The sequence below is a fragment of the Canis aureus genome, chromosome 11 (genome assembly GCF_053574225.1).
Source record: "Canis aureus isolate CA01 chromosome 11, VMU_Caureus_v.1.0, whole genome shotgun sequence".
NCBI classification, from domain to species: Eukaryota; Metazoa; Chordata; class Mammalia; order Carnivora; family Canidae; genus Canis; species Canis aureus.
This window is the reverse complement of record NC_135621.1, coordinates 14,009,811-14,029,551: the sequence shown is the minus strand read 5'-3', so window position 1 is coordinate 14,029,551 and position 19,741 is coordinate 14,009,811. Positions and strand designations below refer to the sequence as shown.

Genomic DNA, 19,741 nt, shown 5'->3' with positions numbered 1-19,741 from the left:
GGCTCGGCAGTTGAGTGTCTATCTCTGGCTCAAGTTGTGATCTGGGGTCCTGGGATTGAGTCTTGCATCAGACTCCCCACAGGGAACCTGCTTCTCCCTCTGTCTATGTCTCTGCCTCTCTGTGTGTCTCTCATGAAACAATAAATAAAATCTTAAAAGAAAAAAAAAACTGCAACAAGAGACAAAAAAGATCATATACGGGATCCCTGGGTGGCGCAGCGGTTTGGCGCCTGCCTTTGGCCCAGGGCGCGATCCTGGAGACCCGGGATCGAATCCCACATCAGGCTCCAGGTGCATGGAGCCTGCTTCTCCCTCTGCCTGTGTCTCTGCCTCTCTCTCTCTCTCTCTCTGTGACTATCATAAATAAATAAATAAATAATTTAAAAAAAAGGTCATATACTGATAAAGGGGTCAATTAATCACTGATAAAGGGGAACATTCATCAGAATATAACAATTGTAAATATATACCTCTATACTCTATATTGATATCTCTCTATCTTTCTCTTGAGAGAGATTGAAGGAAGAAATAGAAGCTATATAATAACAGTAAAGGACTTCAGTATTCTACTTTCAACAATGGATAGCTTATTCAGACAGGAGATCAGCCTGGATTGATTGAACTTGAACTAGGCTTTAGACCAAATGGACCTAAAAGCTATATCAGAAATCCCACCCAACAGAGCTGAATACACAGTTTTCTCAAATTCATACAGGACATTCTCAAGGCTAGATTATATGTTAAGTCACAAAACAAGCCTTACAAATTTAAGAAGATTAAGATCATACCAAGTATCTTTCCTAACTACAATGGTATGCAACTAGAAATTCAAGAGGAAGACTTGAAAATTCACAAGTATGTGGAAATTAAACAATACATGCCTGCAAAACTAATGGGTTAAAGAGGAAATCAAAAGGGAAATTAAAAACATCTTGAAACAAATAAAAATGGAAATGCAATATAAGAAAACTTACAGGATATAACAAAAGTAGTTTCAAGAGGGAATTTTATAGCAATAAACACATTAAGAAGAAGAAAGGAAGATCTCAAATAAAAAAACTAACTTTACACCTCAAGGAACTATAAAAAGAAAAACAAACTCAGATGAAAAATAGTAGAAGGAAAGAAATAACAAAGATCAGAGTGAAATAAATTAAACAGAGATCAGAAACACTATGGAAAAGATCAACAAAACTAAGAGCTTGTTTTTTGAAAAGATAAACAAATTTGACAAACTTTAGCTAGATTAAGGGGAAAAAAAAGAGAAGATTCAAATAAATCACATCAGAAAGGAGAAGTGACATTACAACTGATACCACAAAACACTAAGGATCATAAGAAAATACTATGAACAATTATACTCCAACAAATTGGGTAAGTTAGAAAAAAATGGATATTCCTAGAAACATATAACCTACCAAGATTGAATCACAAAGAAATAGAAAATCTAACGGGCCAAGTAAGAAAAGGAGATTGAATCAACAATCAAAAATATCCTCAAAAACTAAAGTCCACGTATCAATCAGTTTCCCTGGGCAATTCTACTGAATGCTTAAAGAAGAATCAATACAAATCCATTTCAAACTCTTCCAAAAAATTGAAGAGGAAGGAACACTTTCAAACTCATTTTTAAAGGCTAGCATTACCTTGATACCAAGGTCAGATAAAGAGACTACAAAAGAAAGATAATTATAGACAATTATCTCTAATAAATGTGAATACCAAAATTCTTAATGAAATATTAGCAAATAAAATTCAACAATACATTAAAAAGGTCATATACCATGATCAAGTGAGATTTATTCCTGAGATGTAAAAATGGTTCAACATACTCAAATCAATGTGATATACCACATTAATAAAATCATATGATCATCTCAGTAGATGTTAGAAAATAGAAAAAGTATTTGACAAAATTCAGCATCTTTTTGTGAAAAAGAAACCTCTCAATGAAATACAGATGGACTATACCTCAACATAATAAAAGCCCTATATGGTAAGTCCATACCTAACATTACACTCAATGATGGAAAGCTGAAAGTTTTTTTTCTAAGATCAAGAACAAGACAAGGAAGCTCACTGCCCCATAATTCTATGCAACATAATACTGGAAGTACTAGACAAAGCAATTAGACAAGAAAAAGAAATAAAAGTTATACAAATTGGAAAGGAAGAAGTAAACTGTATCTGTTACAGATGATATGCTCTTATATAGAGAAAGTCCTAAAGATTCCACCAAAAACTTAGAATTAATGAATTTACTAAAGTTGCAGGCCACAAAATCAATATGCAAAAATTCGTTGCATTTCTTATACGCTAACAACAAACTATTTAAAAAAGAAATAAAGAATCCCATTTATAATAGCATCAAAAACAACAAATACTTAGGAATAAGTTTATCCAGGAGGTGAAAGATCTGCACATTAAAAATTATAAGACATTGATGAAAAAAATTGAAGACACAAATACATGGAAAGATATCTTATGTTCTTGGATCAGAACAATTAACATTGTCAGAATGTCCATACTATTCAAAGCCATCTATAGATGCAGTGTAATCCCTCTCAAAATTCCAATGGCATTTTTCACAGAAACAGAAAAAAAAATCCTAAAATTTGTATGGAACCACAAAACATCCCTAAATCGAAAGCAACCCTGAGAAAGAACAAAACTGGAGGCATCACACTTCCTGATTTCAACTATAATGGAGCTATAACAATCCAAATAAGACTAGCATAACAACAGACATATGGACCAATGGAATAGAACTGAGAGCCCAGAAATAAACTCACACATATATATATGCTCCACTAAAATTTGACATGGGAGCCAAGAGTACTTAATGGGGAAAAGATAGTTTCTTTAACAGTGTTGAGAAAATTGGATATTCACATGCAAAAGTATGAAATTGGAGACCTACCTTATACCACTCACAAAAATTAAATAGATTAAAGACTTAAATGTAGACCTAAGACCATAAAACTCAAAGAAGAAAACAGGGAAAAAATTTCTTGACATCGGTCTTGGGAACCAATTTTTTGGATATGACACTGAAAGCACAAGCAACAAAAGCAAAAATAAACAAGTGGATGAGATGTCTGGGTGGCTCAGTGGTTGAGCGTCTGCCTTCGGCTCAGGGCGCAATCCCAGTCTGGGGATCGAGTCCCACATCAGACTCCCTTTGAGGAGCCTGCTTCTCCCTCTGCCTATGTCTCTGCCCCTCTCTGTGTCTCTCATGAATAAATAATAAAATCTTAAAAATAAATAAATAAATAAGTGGGACTATATCAAACTAAAGAGCTTTTGTACAAAAAAAGAAAACATCAACAAAGTTAAAAGGCAATCTAAAGAGTGGAAGAAAATATTTGCAAACCATGTATCTGATAAGTGGTCAATATTCAAACTACATAAGGAACTCACACAACTCAGTAGCAAAACACAAATAATTTGATTAAAATGGGCATGAATGAATATTTTTCCAAAGAATACATACAAATGTCCAAAAGGTCCATGAAAGGATGCTCAGTATCACTTATCATTAGGGAAATGCAAATCAAAACTACAGCGAGGTATCATCACATACCTGTTAGGATGGCTATTTTTTAAAAGGCAGGAAAGAGATGACAAGTGTTGGTGAAGGTATGGGAAACGGAAACCCTTGTACACTCTTGGTAGAAATGTTAATTGGTACAGGCACTATAGAATACAAAATGGAGATACTCCCTCCCCAAAATTTCTGGGTGTATATCCGAAAGGCGTGAAATTACTGTCTTTAAGAGTTACGTGCACCCCTAAGCTCATTGCAGCATTATTGACAATAGCCAAGATATGGAAACAATCTAAGTATCCATTGATAGACAAATGGATAAAGAAAATAGGATACACACACACACACACACACACACACACACAGAATATTATTCAGCTATAATAAAGAAGGAAATCCTGCCATTTGTGACAGGAATTGAGAGCTATATGCTAAGTGAATTAAGTGAGACATAGAAAGACTATGATATCATTACATGTGGAAGCTAAAAAAGCCAAACTCAGAGAAACAGAGTAGGATGGTGGTTTCAGAGGCTGAGAGATGGGGGAAATGAGGAGACATTCATCAAAAGGTACAAACTCAATTTATTATTTTTTTAAAAGATTTTATTTGTTTATTCATGAGAGACACAGAGGGAGACTGAGACCCAGGCAGAGGGAGAAGCAGGCTCCATGCAGGAGCCCGATGTGGGACTCGATCCCAGGACCCCGGGGTCACCCCCCAAGCTGAAGGCAGACACTCAACCGCTGAGCCACCCAGGCGCCCCATACAAACTCAATTTAAAATGAATAAATTCTGAGGATCTAATATACTGCATCATGACTATAGTTAACAATATTGTATTATATACTTGGAAGTTGCTAAGAGAGTAGATCTTAAATGTTCTCACCACACACACACGATAATTATGTGGGTGATGGATGTGTTAACTAACCTTATTGTACTAATCATTTTGTAATATGCATGTGTATCACATAATCATGTTGTATACCTTAAACTTATATCTCAATAAAGCAAAAAAAAAAAAAAAAAACCCACACTTGGTAAAAGGAAGGATAGTTGGTGGGGGATTTGAAGAAAATAAGATATGACACAAATTGAAAACCAGCAAATCTGGGTGAAGTATATACATGGGTATCACTATTATTCTAAGTTTGTGTATATTTGAGATTTTTTTATTAAAAATGTTAAGAAATGAGTAAATCAGAAAACAACCAAAAATCTTTTGACAAAAGCTCTTTAAGATTTTCTAATTCTGGTACAAATATTCCCTTACATCTAAATTTTTTTAATAAAAATAAGGCAGAAATCATGAAGACAAGAATAACATCCTATGGTTCTAAATCCTAGTAAATGCCATACAACCATTCACGATGTCTACACTCTGGAAAGCCTTATACTATAATTATAACTGGTCATTACATCAGTGGTCCCAAACAGATTCCCAGCCATCATCTCTGACTCCTCCCCACCCACTCCCGCAAAGGGGAATCCACTGTGCCACGCCCCTGCCACGCGACCAGTTCAGTCTCCCAAACCTCCTGACTCCACCCACTTTTCTCCATCCTCACTGGCACAACCATACCTAGCTTGTTTTATTTTTCTTGTCAACCAGCTTAACTCTTCTTTTTTTAATGCTCACTTGATACATGGCTTTGTGATTTAGCCCAAACGAGAGCAGACCATGGAGTATGATACTAAAGTCCCCTCTCCAGTGCAGTAAGGTCATTCTGCAGTGTCTACCCAACAGGACTTTTAATGCTGCCTCATGAGATATGAGCAATTGGCTGCAATTGTCCAGTTACTTGTAAATAATGATGACAAGCCAACTCTGATTTCTCCAACTCAAATTTGCTGGCACCATACATCTTCCAGGTAGATCCAAATAGGCAGAAAGATAATTCATGTGTTTTCCTATTTAAGAGGAAATAAAGGTAGAGAGGAAATTTACTACTACCTTCCTGGTTATAATTATGGCCCTGACTTTATGGATTCAATGGAAATTTACCAAAAAATAAATTTCTAGGACATTATGTTATGGGCACTGACTCTGACTTCTTCTCACACTAACCTAACCACTGAACACTGTCCTCTCACACCAGACTGAAGCCAGTATAAATATGTTCAAAAACATAACCCAGAATTTTCTGAAACTGTTCTTTTCTATGCAAGTGACAAGATCTCTGGGAGTTCACTTTAACCATGAACATGTAACTAGATGCCTGGGGAACTTTGTTTAAATACGTACATCCAGGTCCCATGTAAAGGTCTATATTCATTAGGACTCAGATGGGCATAAGTCTGGGGCATTTTGAAAAGCTTCCCCATCTAATACCCAGTGTTGGTTAATAACTATTTTATAATTGAGCTTAATTGAGTTATTCAACTGTTTCCAGTTAATAATAATTAACCATGTAAAATGGGACCCATTGTCTCAGCTGAAATGAGGCTTTACGATTGTGATGCAAAAATGATTAAACCAGCTTGCCACCCAAAACTGCTGATGAGGTCTCTGGCGGGATGGATAGAACCTGCTTCAAGTCACATGAAAATCTTGTGCCCATTTATGACTTGCTTTGGGGTAAAGGTACAAATGGACAGCATGACCTATTTCCTGCAAGGACATGCACAGCGGTTTGGCGAGTGTAAGTGCACAGGAAAGCAGCAGGGAGCGTTATGAAATCAAGGCCTTCCCTGAGCTTGGACAGGCCTCTTCCTTCAGCCACATCCTCCCGTAGCTCCCTTCACTCTCCGTGCTCTAATCATATGGAACCATGTGCTGTTTGCTGAACGTATCAAGCTTTCTCTGGTTTCTGAAGCCAGCACAGCACAGGCTGCTCCCTCTACCCCAACCACCTGCCCGCCCCCACCTCCCACTTTCCTTCCACTTGGTGTCATGTTTACCCGTATGATAAACACCTACGGACAGGGCCGCATCTTGTCCACAGTTCTCCATATAGAGCAGGAACTCGGGACGTAAACACGAATGCATATTCTTACAAGGACGGCTATGGCATGCCCCACGGGGACCCATAGCACCCTTCTCTAGTGAAACGGAGAGCGGCCAACCTTCTAGTCCATTCTTTTATCTGAGGTTGCTCTCAGAAGAGCAGAAAGACTGAGGTCCAAATTCCATGTAAGGGAACGTCCATGGAGTTTTGGGTGAATTAAACAAAGAAATACTAGTGTTTAACATCCTCAGTGCAGTGGGGGGTGGGCTTGACTGTACACAGCAAACTGGTTTCCACTCTGAGTAGGTCCTTTCCCCTTTGGGAGGGTTTGGCTCAGGGAATGGATACCTCACCCCCTAGGTAAGCCTTGCAGAATGCAGTTTGAAAGCTCGGGGTCCCTCGCAGTTCTGATGATAAAGGAACCTGCAATGAGCAGCCAGGCAGCAGAGCGGATTTCCTCTCTTTTTGGGAACTACAACTTGTCCTCTCTCTAACGACACTAATTAAGGGGAACTCAGTCTGATGGCAAAGGAAAAGCTTTGAGAAGTTGAAATAGACTCTTATTTCTTTCCCAGTGAGAGTCACGGATGTGACTGTTTGTCCTCATGGCATCTGATGTTGTATGGACTCATGTCTTATAATAAAATCATGGGAATACAGTAGCCTGCAATTGAGCATCAGGAGAGTGCCTGCCAGCAGGAGGAAAACTGTCTTTAGCCAACGGATGTGCCTGGCAATTATTTGGGCTTTGAGTAAATTCGGCTCTCAATGTTTGTCCAAGACTTTATTTTGTTTATGGCTCACCAGGCCTTGATATGGATCTAAAAAACATAGCCTCCCTAAGCCAGAAAAGGAGACTACCGAGTTACACTTTGGTAAATAAAGCATAAAACTCCAGGTATTAAATCAGTGGCTTGGGGCAGCCCAGGTGGCTCAGCGGTTTAGCGCCACCTTCAGCCCAGGGCGTGATCCTGGAGACCTGGGGTCGAGTCCCACATCGGGCTCCCTGCATGGAGCCTACTTCTCCCTCTGCCTGTGTCTCTGCCTCTCTCTCTGTGTGTCTCTCATGAATAAATAAAATCTTTAAAACATAATAAATAAATCAGTGGCTTGAGTAAACAGGGCTATCTGATTTTCAAAGTATTGCCACTACCTGCTGCCACAATTTTTAAACTGCAGTTTTAGGTGTCTGGAACAAGGTCTTCTCAACATTTTATTACAAAAAATTCCAACCATGTGGAGAAACTTTAAAAACTGTACAGTAAGTGCCCGTATACCTACCACTTAAATTCCACAATTAGCTCCGTCCATCCATCTTGTTTAAATGCATGCGTCAAAATAAAAAACAAATTGTGACCAACCTTGAAAATTCTCTGAGCAGACAAAACTAGTTTAGTCATATAAACAAAGCTTACTTTAACTTATTTTGCATAACTAACTTGACCTACGTCATCTCTTGCTTGCGCCTCTGGAAATCATAAGCAAAACCTGAACTGTTTCCCAAGGTCAATATGAAGTAATCACTGACCACTTTCCGATCACTTAAGAAAATTCTAATGTTATAACCAATCACCGTGAAGAATGAACAGGCACTGCTTTGTCTCTCTGTAAGCTGCTTCATAAACTGTCTTATTCTGTGTTTTGGTTTCAGTTTACAAACTGTCTTTTTTGTGTGTGCACAATAAACTTTTACTAATTACTACCCTGGTGATCCACAGGTTTTACTTCTGTTACTTCTGAACTATTAACACATGAAAAAAAAATGAGCAACAACTTTTTTTTTTTTAAAGAAGACACAGCTACAAAAAGAAATTAACCTACGAAAAGAAAATTTCCAAGAAAACAATAAATATCATATTTCTCTCTAAAATGTCTACCAGCGGGGCACCTGGGTGGCTCAGCAGTTGAGCATCTGCCTTCGGCCCAGGGTGTGATCCCGGAGTCCAGAGATTGAGTCTTGCATTGGGCTCCCCGCAGGGAGCCTGCTTCTCCCTCTGCCTCTCTCTGTGTGCTCTCTTGAATAAATAAACAAAATCTTATAAATAAATAAATACATAAATAAATACATAAATAAAATATCTACCAGAAGCAAGAGGATTTTCTCCCTGCTTCCAGTGTGAGGAGCTTCTAGGAAAGAAGATGGCCTACAAACAGGGGATCAGGTGTTAAAATACCCAGGGTTGATTTTAATAACAGATTAGTTCTAAAGTAATCACCTGGCTTGGAGTCAAATCAATTATGTGAGCACAACAGAGAAGGATTACCCCCTCCAGGAGACTTATTGCCACAACCAATAAATGAGTTCTGCTATGTCTCTTGATGAGAAAAGACCAGACTTTTAAACCAAACTGATGAGTAGGACATTGAAAGCCCCCATTTTGGGCAAATACAGGGACAGGCTCCCAGTCATGTGATAAAGAAATCACAGCGGGGGGGATGACGGGCACAGCACAGAGAATATAGTCCATGGTGTTGTGATGGTGTTGTATGGGGGCAGAGGGGAGCTACGCTTGGGGTGAGCAGAGCATGAAGTATAAACTTGCTGCATCACTATGCTGTACGCCTGAAACTACTGTAACATTGTGTGTTACTATACACGAATTTTAAATTTTTAATAATAAATTAAAGAAATGCCTCCATTGAGATTCTCGTCTAGTCATAGGAACTCAAACTACTATAAATTTTTTTACCACTCAGTTTTTCTGAATAAAAAATAGTATGCGTCCCAAACTGTGGAAGGCGCCACGATGTCCTTCGACAGATGAATGGATAAAGGAGATGTGCTCTATATACACAATGGAATATTCCTCAGCCATCAGAAGAGACGAATACCCACCATTTGCTTCAACGTGGATGGAACTGGAGGGTATGATGCTGAGAGAAGTAAGTCAATCGGAGAAGGACAATCAACATATGGTTTAACTCATATGTGGAATATAAGACATAGTGAAAGGGATTATGAGGGAAAGGAGGGGAACTGAGTGGGAAAAATTAGAGAGGGAGACAAACCATGAGAGATTCCTAAGTCTGGGAAACAAAAAAGGGTTGCAGAAGGGGAGGTGGGTGGGGGGATGGTGTCACTGGGTGTCAGGCACTGAGGGGGGCACTTGATGGGATGAGCCCTGGGTGTTATACGCTATGTTGGCAAATTGAATTTAAGTTTAAAAAAATGTAAAAAAAAAGATACTAAGGGTATAAAATAGTAATGTGCCATTCTATTAAAAAAATAAAACAAATTATCTCAGACATCAAGGTGGTAGCATTTCTGAGAAAAAATTTTACTAACAATCACTTATTAGGTTATACTCTACTGTAGACCTAAAAGTCATGTCTTAAGAAAGATTTTATTAACAAAAATCACTTATAAAAGCCAATTGCCTTGGTGGAGGAAAAGGGATAAAGGGAGAATTTCAGCTTGCCGTACTGAAGTTATTTTTCCTGAGAACTGTAAAGAATACAATAATTTGTCTGGTATAGATGTGAAAGTGACCTTATTATCTTCCAAACTTGCTGAGCCAAGTTTTGGACAAAGTCTTATCTGATGTTAAAATTTATACATTATCTGTAAGTTTCCAATCATCTAAATCAACAATATTTTGATAACTTTCATTTCCTTCTCATCTCGTCTCTTTCCTCCCCATGTCCTTATCCGTCCTCTCTGCTCACTTGACTTTTTGACACTGTGCTTGCTCCATATTCTGCTTTAGCCCAATCTTCTTGGCCGTCCCAGATCTCTTCTTCCCTCTCCTGGCCCTAACTTGAGGAAATCTGCTGCTTCTGGTCTACTGCTCCTTCTCCCACGAGCACTGCAAGCCTGCAGGCTGGGCAGGTGAGGGAGGCACCACGGGGATGGCACATGAAGCCCTTCCAGGGGAGCCACTCCTCAGCATCATGTCACGAGAGCTGAGGGCTCAAGGGAGCCAGGAATCCAGAATTCGTGTGGGGACCTCCTAAGTTTTAAAAATAGGCAACAATCGGAGAAGTACAAACATTATATGGTCTCATTCATTTGGGGAATATAAATAATAGTGAAAGGGAATAGAAGGGAAGGGAGAAGAAATGTGTGGGAAATATCAGAAAGGGAGACAGAACATAAAGACTCCTAACTCTGGGAAATGAACTAGGGGTGGTGGAAGGGGAGGAGAGCGGGGGGTGGGGGTGAATGGTGACAGGCACTAAGGGGGCACTTGATGGGAAGAGCACTGGGTGTTATTCTGTATGTTGGCAAATTGAACACCAATAAAAAATAAATTTATTATTAAAAAAATAAAAAATAAATAAAAATAGGCAACAAATTTGAAAAATTTTTAAATGTCATGAGAAAAAAAAAGTCTTCAGGCCAGACTTGGCCGCAGGCTTCTGATCTGTGACCTGTATCCATAATCTGTTCCTTATTAATATCTTCACCCACGGCTGCAGCTTCCCCTTGGGCCCCAACTGCACTCCCAACTTTCATACTCCAGTTGCTTCTGGACATTTTCATCTGAATATTCCGCTGACATCTCAAACTCAAAAATTGAACTCATTTTCCCACTAGAAAACCACTTTTCTGTCACATTTTCTCATTTTTATAGAACCACTTCTCTTCCTTTCATTGAGACTCAGCAACTCAGCCATTAACTTAAACACATTCTTACCGAGAACCCACAGTGTACCAGATACTGAACTAAACAACACAGGATTGACAAGGCTCATCCTCTGACCTTGGGAGGCGCACGGTCTAGTGGGAGAGACACGGAGTAGAAAGAGAACGACCACACGATGTGATAAATAGTCTAGAAGATGTGTTTTCGGAGGCCTGAGCCAATATAGACACAGGATCAATCAGAGCATCAAAGAATTCATTAATTCATTCAACTGATACTTGTTGAATTCCTAGAGTCCTCGAAGCCCTGGGGTTGAAGCCACAAAGTACTGCAGATAAAGCTTTGAGACTATAGAAGATTTTTGGGGTCATGCAATGAACCAGGGAGACTGGTAAAGAATAAGTAGGCAAATAAGATCATTCCAGCTGGGGATAGAACTCTCTAGGCTGTTGTGAAAAAGTCTGCAGGGTGTGCCCCGCACAGAGGTTGGGGCTGAGGGGCCGGGGAGGTCTGTACCGGCCAGAGGAGGCACCTTTCTCTAATTCCAGCCAAGGTGCTACACACCCGCTCAGTGGCCCTGAATGTCACAAAACAGTGAAACCAGATGACGCCGAGAGTCTTTTAGAGGGGGTGGCCGGGTCAAGTCTTGGTGCTGCGATCCAAACGACAAGATCATCTAGAGGGCGAGTGTTCGGGGGCAGAGGACACTCAGTGGAACAGTGCTGGGCAGAAGCAGGCTTGGTGAGCGTGAGGACAGACAGCAAAGCCGATGGCAGAGGGGTGGCGAAGCCGAGGTGCAGGTGTGCGCAGAGACGTTGTCCCCTGCAGGGGCCTCGGGGTTGGCGGGGTGGGTGTGAGTGTTCGGAAGTGAGTCAGAGAAGATCCCATCCAGATGGTGGAAGGGTGATAATAAGCCAATGAAGAGCCCAAGTGGAAAAGGGAGATTGTCCGATCAGAGGTGTTTCGTGTTGTCTGTGTTTTAGGGAGAAAACTGGGAAGCATGAGGAGAATAAAGAGGGAAGAGGATAGACGAGAGATGCCGCCAAAACTGTCCTAGCAGCACTCGGTGTCTCATTGGATACCGTGTGTGAGAAAATGGAAGAATGGAAAGACCCCCCGGATGCTCCTCCTCCTCAGCCAGACCTTCAGGCCCCAGGTTAGCCACTGTCTTCTTTCGCTGGTCTCTTGGCCCCGCTTCCTTTCCACCTGTGAACCCCTGCCCAGTGGCCACACACAGGCCCCGCTTCTGCCACGGCACTTGTCACGCTGCCACTCATAGCTCCATCCTCGCGTCTCGTCTCATCACCCCGCTTAGACGGTCAGCTGCTTGAAGACAGGAACCCTGCCTTACTTCTCTCTGCATGACTTGAACAGACAATTCCTTCTAGTTGAAGGAAAAAGAGAATCAATGAGTAAGAAGTAACCACATACTGAGATATGGTAGGATGGCTTATAACATGCATTTGTAAAACACACACACACACACACACACACACACACACACAGATTATTCAAGGCCTATTTATTCACAGAATGAACCTCATCCTTATACAGACTCAATTATAAACATGTTTAGGGCCACTCTTACGCTTACTGGGTACATTTTTACACCCAGGTACACCTAATAATAACAATGCTTGAGAAATGTAACCACCTACCCCCAAATAATCACAGAAATAAATAAAGAGATAGATGAACAAGCCAAAGGGCAAAGCCCTAGGGGTCTTACGCAAGGTTAGACCACGGTGTCTGCCTCCTATGGCCCCCTGGCTCTCAGGACCAGCCCAGAGCCCTCTCATGCTACCTACTCTTACTGAGCTTTCACTGGGGCACATAAATCATAAGAAATTTATGAGAGGAGGCAAATTACCCCAGATAAGGGAGGTTTACCTTACACAGTCATCTCTTCTGAAAGAAAAATGATTTCTTTCTTTTCTTCTCCAAATGATTGGGCCAACATCACTAGTCTCTAGCTATGGTTGGTTACAGGGACAGTCTGTAAAGATCCAGCTGGTTCTCTTTCTTATTTGGGCTTAAAGTTGCAAAGCGCATGTGGAAAAGACACAGCAATCACGGAGTGCAGCATCTCAACATTTTCACGCGCATTTCTAGTTTGCACTCGAGCTTCAATAAAAATTTCTTTATAGCAAAGGGACATTGGGTGGAAGAGAACTGAAGAGCAGAGGGAGAAACTGTAACTGAACCTGACCTCCACCCATTGCTACAGCAAGTGAGGCCCAGGAAGTCCTAGGAAAGTCTCTAAACACAAGCAGTCCTGAATGTGGCGATCAAGGCCAACGTGGTGGGCACACGAATGGGTAGGAGGCCAGGAAAGCAAGAGGCTCTCCGTACACCTTGCTTAGCGTACAATTAACGTAGAGTAGGGGACAACAGGAGTCACATTAGTTGTGTCCTTAATAAGGAGGAACAAAGGAAATAGTCTGTGCAGTATTTATAAGGGGTGGAGGGATCTTCCGCAGCGTGGAGGGCTAAACCAGCAGTTGAAGTTTCTCCTCGGAAATGAGCCCAAGAGGAAAGCCAGGCCTCAGAGCACAGAGATATTCACCCCCTCATCGTGTTACAGGTTCTGTAAATGAGTGTGGCCTTGGTGATGTCTCCACAGATGGAATCAGGGCAAGATCCTGTTACTGAGAGAATCACGACTTGTCCATTCTGGACTCTTGTCGGTTGTATTTAACTTATAAACTGCTGCCTTGGCGTGGGTTGCTCCTCAGATGACAAACGACCCCGGCTGCCCAGAACGGAAATACCACCCCTATTGTCCCAGGGCTCTGGGCTTGCCTTCTTGGGAATGAACTTGGGTTGTAGCCTCTTTGGGGGGTTAAGGGGATGGGCGGTGCTTAGAACTGCCGCTGCTAACAATCCTCACTATCCTCATGCAACTCAACTGGGAATGGGAAGACACTGGGCCAGCAGAGAACTAATTATTTTCCTGCAGAGTGACAATCATAAGGCCCTGGGCAGATGTGACCTACGCAGAAAACACAGAAATCTTTCCTGACTGTTCCAGGCGAGGGCCACAGTCAGAAGAGACATGGTTGCTACCACATGAGTAATCCCAAGAGCCCCACCTCGGCAGCCTAATGACACCCTGCAGGTTGCACCCTGAGCCTGACAGCTGTGCCTACATGTTTTTCTCTCACCCAGGAAGCTTCCTGACAGCTGTGCCTACATGTATTTCTCTCACTCAGGAAGCTTCTTTCTGAAAATGCAAGAGAGTGAGTGTGACCTTGCTACATGAATACCTCTGAGTATCATTTATCTTACATTTGAAGGAAATAATTGGAAAACTTCACGACTTGATTATTAAAAATAGATTTCTCACAATACACCTCTCAAGGGAAGTGAAAGCCCAGGTCCAAGACCAAAGAGCTGCTTCTACTCGCGATGGGTCTGGGAAGCAAGAGGAAGTAACTTGACTTTTGCCCCTCCGCCCCTGCAGCCCAGGGCAGAGCAGGCCATCCAGGCCTATGATCTAAGTGTTTGTTGCCCAAGAGCTTATAGGAAGAAGAGCGAGCAAGGGCCCAACACGGAAAGAGACCCTCCTCCTTTCTGCTCCAAGTGTGGCTTGCTGACCAGCAAGATTGGCAAAATTGGCACCACCTGAACGCTGGTTGAAAATGCAGGATCTTGGGTCTCTCCTCATTCTTGCTGAATCAGAGTCTGTATTTTAGTGAGTTCCCCCCGGGATTCATGTACACTTTGAAGTTTGAGAAGCACTGCCCCCGTGAACTGACAAATTACCAATCGGTCTCCACTCAGATACCTCTCCCTACAACCATAATATCCCCACGTCAATCAGTTTTTTCCCTCCAGCATCAAATACATCAGTGCCATGTACAGCAAACCAGCAGCACAGTGCATCTGCCAACCTTGCAAAAGATGCAGGATTTCACAGAACTAAGGCCCGTGATCTCGGAGAACTACTCAAGTCACACAACAAAGCCCCGGTGAGCAGAGGAAGGGCAGGCTGAGACCCCTTTACAGAGTGAAGGGGAGCTCATCTACAAGGAGGGGACGGCCCCTCAAAAGAGAATGATTTGAATATCAAAGAATGAAGACAGGCCCTTGGGGAAAAGGCTGAGACTCATGAATATCTTTGTAGAAGTGACCCACTTTATGATTGTGCTGTAAAAGTGGAACACACAATTTTGTTGAAAAACTATGCTCAGAAAGAAAAATGAACACTGCATTCGAACTGTAATCATTCTAAGAATGTAATCATTCTATTACAATTACTTAAATTATGTTATGTGAGTTCCAGTTCCATTTTTTAAGACAAATCTAATCACAACTTGTTGTCCCTGTTTCACAAGACATCAGGTCCTCATTTTAGGGGCACTCCTGTTAAGCCGACGTTCCCCAGGCCAATTTCCTTCTGACAATCAGCCTGGCTGAGCTCAACCATCACTGTTACAGATTCCTTTTTCTTTCTTTTTTTTCTTTTCTTTCTTTCTTTTTTTTTTTTTTTTTTTTTTTTTTTTAGATTCCTTTTTCTTTTTCCCTTATGGGGCTTCTTTTTGGTACCCATGCCCAGGGTGCCATAATTGATACCAATTACTCCACAGCCCGGGGAAGCTTTGCTGTTCCTGGTTGCATGTTTCAGTGCATTGCGATGCCACAGAAAAGGGATTCCCCCGTGGGGTCATAGCTCCAGGGGGTAGATCTATTTTGTGGTTACCTTATCAACCATGAGGAAGTTCTGCAGCGTCTCTCCATTTTCACAGGTGACATCACCAACCTCTCTTACGGCTCTAGGCAGGATCTCTTGCACCTCCTGGGCGATCATTCCTAGACACAAACACTCCAACACGTTTAGTCAGGAAAAGAGCTTTCTGGAGAAAATCCTTCCAGGCCTACATCAAAATAGAATGTTGACAGCCCCCCAGGACATCTTTGCAGATAGATGCTTATTATCCCCTTTCAGCTTTTGCTTTGATCTATGATATATTTGAAGCAAAGGAGGAATTTTGAGCCCATAACTGCTATAGGATTAAAAAGAGGGGTGTCATTTTCTTCACTTTTCCTTGAGACTGGGGGCTAAGTGTTGGAAGGGGTTGAGTAAATACTTTAAAACCCCTGCATCTAGAAGTAAGGTTGGGGTGTTAGCTTGATTTCCTATTTTCCTACAGGAGGATTTGCCATCTAAACGGTTCCTGTTTCTTTAGGATTCCTGGTTGGAGTATAAACACCACTTTTCCCCCTCTCTGACCTAGACCCACCTACTCTGCAATGTCCCTCTCTCCCGGGTCTGCCCAATGCTGCCCATGTCACAGTTGGAGCTGCCATCTGGCCCTGAGGCCTCATCCCATGAGCACAGTGGCTCGATGAAAAGAAGCAAGGTTTCAAAATATTTCACCAGTACCTCAGGGTGCAGGAGTAGAGATGGGGGTGTTGAGTAAGGATGACACAGAAATTGCTCTAACCTTTCCCATGACTATGGATTTCACAGAGGAAATCAATGCCATAGCATGCAACCTCCAGCTAACGAGGGAATTAAACTTTGAAGAGTTGACAACACAAAATTAAAAAGGGAATTTGTGTGCCTACCTGTTTGATGGGCGGTGTTTATTCCCATCGAAGATGCGAATTCTGGTCTGTAGTCATATTCGACGATCCTCATTTGGGCTATTCGTCTTAACTGTTCATTTGTGTCGACCTAATTTAATTAAAGATGAGCAGATTTCACCCGCTTAGATATTTCCTATTCAAATCAATGCCCAAAGGGACCCAGGGAAATTAGAATGTTGACAGTGGGACTGTTCTTTCTCTTGCCCAAACTATTCTAAGAGAAATTTATGTTTTTCTCCTTAGAGAAACCATAGCTTCAAGGTCCATATCAGTGACTTCAATCCACTGACAAATCAAGACAGAGTTTTTATGTCTAAATTACAGGGTGAACGTTCCCTTGTTCACTACTCTTGCCTTTTTTCTCTCCTGTGAGAGGCCAATCCTCATTCTGAGAATGGAGACTGATCACTTCGGAGAGAAACAATCAGGATCCAGGATTGCAAGGGATCATTTCCAAATGAACACAGTATAAACACCAAATAAACACAAATACGCCAAACGAATTTACAAACTGAAAAGGCTTAGTTCAGGTAACGGTCTTTGAGGAATGGCTATATCCTATATCACTGATTTTGGACACCTTGCTGTAGAAAATTTCCTCAAGTGGCAGGTTGCAAGCCTGTATTAGCCACCTGCTAGGCCTTCTAAGATCCATACTTTCCTCTCCTACAGATGGCTGTTCCCTCAAACCACGCTGGTCAGTGATGGTGTGCTCCTCTGAGTTCATTGCTCTTATAGGTTATAAAAGGTATTCCCAACTTTCACTGCCAATTCCTCAAAATAATGTCACTGGGTCCCAGCAAAATGATAATAATAGGCAATAGAGTGAATTTTTCCTAAAGCCAGATGTGTTTGATTCAAGGGGTTCTCTTTTGAGTTCTTTTTAATGAATCCATGGTACTAGCAGAATAGATTTTTAAAATGACCTTTTTCTATAAGTAAAATGATGACCCTTTTTCTTTTACGATATAGTTTTCTTTGGGAATATAACAATTACAAAACCCGTGGTCTGTTGGCAATTAAAATCATACTGCTCGGACATTCATCCATGTATTAGAGTAACCAAAAGTGCTGTGTTTTTCTTGTTTTAGGAAAACCCCTGACATGGCCTTCAGCTCCTTCCTTGACCCACCCTGTTGGGTGAGTGGAAAGCTCCTCCAATATCATTAGAAGCTCCCCGTCCTTCACTAGTTTGGCTGATTGTGAAAGGTGGTAGCTTGACTCTTAACTGGCTAACCGGGCAAACTTTACTTCAGGTTCTTCTTGGGAATTATAATTTGGGGCTCACTGTTATTTTGATACCTGCTGTTAACAAAAGCTTGGTTTAATTCATTCATTCATTGTTTTATTCAATTAACATTTACCCGTCACCTTCTATATACCATGCACTACACTAGTTTTGGCACTTTAAAAAAATGATTGCCTTTTAAAAATTTGTGCTCTACCAATTGTGAAGCCTGAAACCAGAAAGCTCCTAGGAGAGAACATAGGTAGTAATTTCTCTGACATCAGCCACAGCAACATTATTTTAGATGTCTCCTAAGGCAAGGGAAGCAAAAGCAAACACAAACTATTGAGACTACATCAAAATAAAAAGCTTTTGCACAGCAAAGGAAACCATGAACAAAATAAAAGGCCAACCTCCTAAATGGGAGAAGATATTTGCAAATGATATATCTGATAAGGGATTACTATCTAGAATACATAAAGAAGTTATATAACAGAATACTAGAAAACAAAGAATCTGATTAAAAATGGACAGAGGACCTGAATAGACATTTTTCCAAAGCAGACATCCGGTAGCCAACAGACACATGAAAAGATGCTTGATGTCACTAATCAACAGGGAAATGCAAACCAAATCATAATAAGTTATCACCTTACATCTGTCAGAATGGCTAGCCTCAAAAAGACAAGAGACAACAAGTACTGGCAAAAATGTGGAGAAAAAGAAATCCTTGTGTACCATTGGTGGGAATGTAAATTGGTATAGCCACGTGGAACACAATATGGAAGTTCCTCAAAAAGTTAAAAATAGAAATACCATATGATCCAATAATTCCACTATGGAGGACCCAAAGAAAATGAAGACACTAATTCAAAAAGACATATGCACCTGTTTATCATAGCACTACGCACAAGAGCCAAGACGTGGAAGCAACCCGAGCGCTCACCCGTAGAGGAAGGGACAAAGTAGACGTGCTATATTCATATAATGGAGTATTACTCGGCCATTAAAAAGTGGTGAAATCTTGCTATTTGTGACAACATGGATGGAATTAGAGGATATTATACTAAGTGAAACAGAGGACGATAAATACCATATGGTTTTACTTATATGTGGAATCTAAAAACCAAAACAAATGAATAAACAAAAAGCAAACCTATAAATAAAGAGAACAAACTAATGGTTGCCAGAGGGGAGGAAGGCGGGGAATGGGCAAAATGGGTGAAGGGAAGCGGGAGATACAGGCCTCCAGTCATGGAATGAGGAAGTCATGGGGAAAAAAGGTGCAGCATCGGGGATAGAGTTGATGGGGCTGTAATTACATTGTATGGTGACTATACTCGTGATGGACATAGCATAACATAGAGCTGTTGAATCACTATGTGGCACACCCAAAACTAACGTAACTTTGCGTGTTAATGATACTCAAATGAGAAATAAATAAGCAAAACTAAAATTAAGAAAAATTTAAAAATAAAAATAAGTAGATAGGTTTTCTGACTGTCTTGACCTTGTATCATACTATTTCTATGGGGTTTCACATTCCAAATTTCCTAAAATTTAGACTTATTAAATGAACATTTAAAAAAAATGTTTGTGGTCTAGACAGGAAGGCAGACTCATCCCATATGATTATATTACAATGTGAGAAGTGCAGAGTGATAACAGAATTATGAATAGAGAATTATGGCAGCTCCAAGGGGGTCCCTAAAATATTCCTAGGGAAGCATAAATGAGGGCTTCTAGAGATGGTGAAGCCCCACGGAAATCCTGGTTTATTTTGGTTCTCAAGCAAATTCTGCTCCTTGCACTTCTGGCCTTTGGCTCAGGGCATTTA

General features: G+C 41.0%; 1 protein-coding gene across 1 annotated transcript in view; it reads right to left on the bottom strand.

The window, feature by feature from the left end:
- MYRFL (myelin regulatory factor like) overlaps positions 1-19,741 on the bottom strand; it is an 83,406-nt gene that overhangs the window by 23,153 nt on the left and 40,512 nt on the right. Inside the window, exons 10-11 of the mRNA XM_077913241.1 lie at positions 16,656-16,764; positions 15,787-15,896 (exon numbers count right to left, since the gene is read on the bottom strand). Of these exons, the coding sequence (XP_077769367.1) occupies positions 15,787-15,896; positions 16,656-16,764 (219 nt within the window). The remainder of the gene's footprint in view (positions 1-15,786; positions 15,897-16,655; positions 16,765-19,741) is intronic.